The sequence below is a fragment of the Nematolebias whitei genome, chromosome 8, assembly GCF_014905685.2.
Source record: "Nematolebias whitei isolate Nwh7 chromosome 8, NemWhi1, whole genome shotgun sequence".
Lineage (NCBI taxonomy): Eukaryota > Metazoa > Chordata > Actinopteri > Cyprinodontiformes > Rivulidae > Nematolebias > Nematolebias whitei.
The window spans coordinates 30,941,246-30,946,192 of record NC_056505.1 but is presented as its reverse complement, the minus strand read 5'-3'; the positions used below and the strand labels follow the sequence as shown (position 1 = coordinate 30,946,192).

Here is a 4,947-nt window from a genome sequence, read left to right as displayed (position 1 = left end):
GATGGATGGATAATAGATGATGAATGGATGGATGGATGGATGGGTGAATGATACATGGATGGATGGATGGATGGATAATAGATGATGAATGGATGGATGGATGGATGGATATTAGATGATGGATGGATGGATAGATGGATGGATGGATGGAAGGATGGATGGATGGATGGATGGATGGATGGATGAATGGATGGATGGATGGATGGCTGGATGGATGGAACTAAAATTTGGTATAGTACATATTAGACAGTGATTCTACTGTATATACGTATTTGTCCTCTGTTTGAACTAAAAATAGCAATTGTGACTAATTACAACTGTATTTCTTTATTTTTATTAATATTATTGCCAGAAGGTTGGAACTTTCTACCATTATAGTTTAGTAGCATGTCTTTAATGTTTGTGGGTTTTTCCTTAGCTACTTGACAAAAACATGTTAAAACATTTACACTGTATACTGTATAGCTGGACGTTACAGTAATGAAGCTGTAAACTAGTTAAACTATTAGAGCAAACGGATCAGGTTTGGTTGTTGCTGTCTTAATGATGTCAAGCCTGGACAAAAGAAAAGCTACAATTCCCTTTTCATTTTGTGATTCTAAATAGGTGACAACTCTTTTGTGACCATAGCTGTTCATTTAAGCTATTTTCATATTCCATATTTAATAAATATGCAAATTAAGCAGTCTGTCTCACAAAGATCCTCAGGAGAAACACAAAATCTAATATAAATCTAATATATCACATAAAGACAAAGTACATCAACAACCTAAACAAAGTACAAGTATGAAAACCATAATAAACAGAACTTGATAATTAAACTCAGCACAAATAATTAACCCACAACTCAACCATTAGAATCACAAGTTGGTTTTCCTCTTAGATTTCAGACCACTTATATAATATTATTATGTAAAGATAATAATTATTTATTTATTGCTCCACAGGATGCAGCTGTGAGGTTATGCTGAGCCCAGCTGACTAGTTTCCATCGTCTGAGGACACTGCAGCAGGAAATTCAATCTTCCAGATTGAGAATGACTGTGAAGATTGTTGTTTTTAACCATCAGGACTGGTTTTCTGGCTGTATTTGAAAGAGATTACCAGTAGAGGGAGAACTTCCATCTCTAATGTTCTATGAAATTTCCCTGAAATTGAGGGTACCACTCTTCATTTGAACAAATAGTTTGATGTTTTTTGCATTAACTTATCCTGACACATTTTAAAACTGACACATACATCTTGATACTATCTTTACTGGTGTTCTTTCAGGATATCGTCACAAAGAACTTGAGTTCCTTCATCTCTTTTTTTATGCAGACATTACAAGTTGATACAAACGGGATTTGTCTTCGTTGGCTTTTCCAGTGCCAAACCATTACTTCTGCTGCAGTTTTCAGTGTAACAGTATACTGTTGTGTACTCAGTGACCCTCTCTAATGCAGCTCCTTTTTGCTCTAGTGTTGCTTATTCTCCGCCCCATCCACTCCCTCCCCATTCTCTCTTGGCTATGACCGACCGGCTGGCAGGGGCCGTAATCAATTCTTTCTGTCAGCATGGTAGCAAAGGAAAAAGTGCTTACGTCAGAGTCATTACAGGCAGTATAAAAGCCTGAGTAATGCAGATTCACTGTGCAGTCGACCCAGCTACATCCCTGAAACAACGCAACCCATCTCTCAAGCCATGGCTTCTATAGGCTTTGACCACTACCTACCTCCCACGTACAAGAGGAGAGCAGTGGTGCACAGCGCAGGATATGGAGCAGGAGGAGGAATTGGATCCAGGTCTGCCTACTCCACCCACTTTGCCCCAGTAACTTCCTACGCATCCTCACGCCGGAGTTATCCCACATCCACCCGAGCTGCTTCGAGCTACTCCGCCGTACGTCCTGCTGCAGCTGCTCCTGAGCTCCGCCTCGACCAAGCAGTCCAAGTAAGCTCTGAGTTCAAAGCCTTAAGGACGCAGGAGAAGGCTGAGCTCCAGGACCTGAACGACCGCTTTGCAAGCTTCATTGATCGGGTCCATGAGCTGGAGCAGCAGAACAAGTTGCTGGAGACGGAGCTGCTTCTGCTCAGGCAGAAGCAGACCGAGCCTTCGAATGTTAGGGCCCTCTATGAGCACGAGATCCGCCAGCTCCGTGCTGCTGTTGACGAGGCCCGCCACGAGCAGCAGGCAGCCCAGGACCACAAGGATGAGATGGAGGATGTGCTGAAGAACCTGCAAAAGCGCTATGAGGATGAGGTTCTGGGCAGAGATGGAGCAGAGGGGCGGCTCATGGATGCCAGAAAGGGAGCAGACGATGCTGCTCTGGACCAGGCAGAACTTGAAAAGAGAGTCGACACCCTGCTGGATGAGCTGGCCTTCCTGAAGCGCATCTGTGAGAGTGAGATAGCGGAGTTGCAGGCCCAGGTGCAGTACAGCATGGAGGTGTCAGTGGGGATGGAGATCTCCAAACCGGACCTTTCCTCTGCGCTCCGGGACATTCGAGGGCAGTATGAGAAGCTGGCTCACAGTAACCTTCAAGCAGCTGAGGAGTGGTTCTGCAACAAGATGAGCGTGATGACCGTAGGCTCGACTCGCAACACCGAGAGCGCGCGCAGCGCCAAAGACGAAGCTGGAGAGTATCGCCGACTGCTGAAAGCCAGAACGTTAGAGATCGATGCGGGCCGTGAGATGATCCAAGCTCTAGAAAACCAACTGCAGGAAGTGGAGGAGAAACAGAGCGATGAGATCTCTGCGATGCAGGTGAGCAAGATCAGCACACAGAGAAGCAGAGCTCACTATCCCTAACAACAATGTGTGACTTTTCCAACAGATGTAAGTCTGACAAAAAGTTTCAAGTTGTTACTGAGCACATTTTTGTTTCCCTTTATTCAGGACGCCATAAGTAACCTGGAGGAAGAATTAAGGGCCAGCAAGAACGACATGGCTCGCTACTTGAAGGATTATCAGGACCTGCTGAATGTAAAAATGGCACTAGATATCGAAATCGCAGCATACAGGTGTTTATCTAGTTGCATTCATTCCAGCGTTTTATGCACAAAAGCTGTATTTTTTTTTTTAAATAACTGTGGGATTCATGTGTGCCTCCTTCTGTTAGGAAACTCCTGGAAGGAGAAGAGGATCGTCTGAGCACAGACAGACCGGGCCATTTCACCGTTTACTCCCAGGCCGTGAGCAGTGCCCCGTCCTACGGGAGAGTCCAGGTCTCCGTGCAGTCTCAGCTGAGCTCTGCAGCTCCGTACCTGCTGAGCTCCCGCCTGTATTCATCTCTGCTTCCCACGGAGGACGCAATATCTGCAAGCCAGGCGCATCAGGCTGAGGCCAGACCGCTGCAGGAGGAGGAAGAAGAGGAGGGGGAACAGGTGGAGGAGGAAGAAGAAGAGAAAGAGGAGGAAGAGGAGATGGCAGATGAGAAAGAGGAAGAGGAGGAGGAGGAGGGGGGAGACGAGGAGCAGGGAGAAGAGGGAGAGGAAGAGGCTAAACAAGAGGAGGAAGCTGAGGAAGACAATGAAGAAGGTTAGTTTAGACTTTTAGCTTTAGTGATGTTTAATAAAAGGACTGTTTCTAATTTTTGTTGCTTTTCTGTCCATGAAGCAGAGGAGGGAGGCAAACAAGAGGAGGAAGAAGGAGAAGAGGACAGCCAGCCTCAAGAAGAAGAAGATGATGTTGATCAAAAGGAAGAGGATGTGAAAAAGGAGGAAGAAACTAAGAAAGAATAAAATAAAAAAATCTGTGAAAACCTATTTTAAAAAAAAAAAGTTTAAATGAACCCGTCAATGTTTTCCAGTGCTCAATGCCACATTAAAACCAAATAAAAACGAACTTGACCTCAGTAATGTTGGTAAATGTATGACCCCCTGAACAACTAATAGCATGTATTAACAGAATGTGTGCACTGAAAGCAAAGATGTTAAAAAAAAACAGGAGATGTCAGGAGGAGATCCTGCTTTGTGGAGATCTGTGTGCAGGTGCTTTTCCTGACACCAAATTGTGCTTCCACGACTGTCTTCATGTGCAATATACGCAGTTTGTGATGCCTTCAAGTCCCCACTAAGTGCTTTAAGTCTCATCATGCATTGCATTGAACTTCAATAAAGCCTTGAAGCCTTCTCAACCTAAAGCTGGCTCTGGGCTTTTTCATTTGTGCTCATATTAACCAGCAGCTGCAATGAGGAGTCAAATCAGATCAGTTGTAGACGCAACACACACAGACACACAAAATTCATAGCCAGTAATAAATGATTTTGCACGCTTTCCAGCCTGAAGCCTTGCATGCAGAGTTTAAAACACGCTTCTTTCTCAGCGGAGAGCGTTAATGGAAGTTAATGGAAAAGTGTGGCAGGCGCAGACCTTTGCCCGTTTCCACAGGGATGTGCCGCAGACAGGAAGAGAACGCTGCACAGTCAGCAAGTCAATCAGAGTTTATAAAACACAAACAACACCAGTGCATTAGCTCCAGACTTCTAATGTGACAGATCCACTGCTTTCTTTTAGTGCTTCAGAGAACCTTAATTTAGTGTAAGAGTTGAGGTACAGAAGCTTTTTTTTTCTTGTCTTTATCTGAAGTCAGCAGATTGCCTCTGTCCTGACATACGTCTTCGTGATCAGCAAGCTGACGCCAGTACTTCTCCCCTCTTCTTCACATCAACTCCCCCAGCATCCACATCACTGTCCATAAATCAGGACACTGAAACCTTTATGACTCAGCTTCTGCTGCACCGCAAGAGACGGCCAAGTGTCGATTTGGGCAAAGCAGCAAGAAAGAAAAAAGAAGGAGGGAAAGAACGCAATGTCATTATTTCATTAGGAGAGGAAGGAGAGGATGAGGAGGTGAGAGCAGAGAGGCCGTTGAGGCATCTCACTGCTCTAAACCTTGACAGAGGACAGAGTGTTTATTATTCAGAGGCGGGGTGGAAGAATCGGGGGCGCCCATGAGCCATTTGC

General features: G+C 45.0%; 1 protein-coding gene across 1 annotated transcript; it reads left to right on the top strand.

The window, feature by feature from the left end:
- The first annotated feature begins 1,618 nt into the window (after window positions 1-1,618).
- Window positions 1,619-4,050, top strand: LOC119414066 (neurofilament light polypeptide-like). The gene is given in 4 exon segments (XM_037681185.1): window positions 1,619-1,649; window positions 1,652-2,745; window positions 2,878-3,002; window positions 3,101-4,050. Coding segments are annotated over 4 exon segments (1,674 nt in total). The 3' UTR covers window positions 3,525-4,050.
- Window positions 4,051-4,947: the final 897 nt, after the last annotated feature.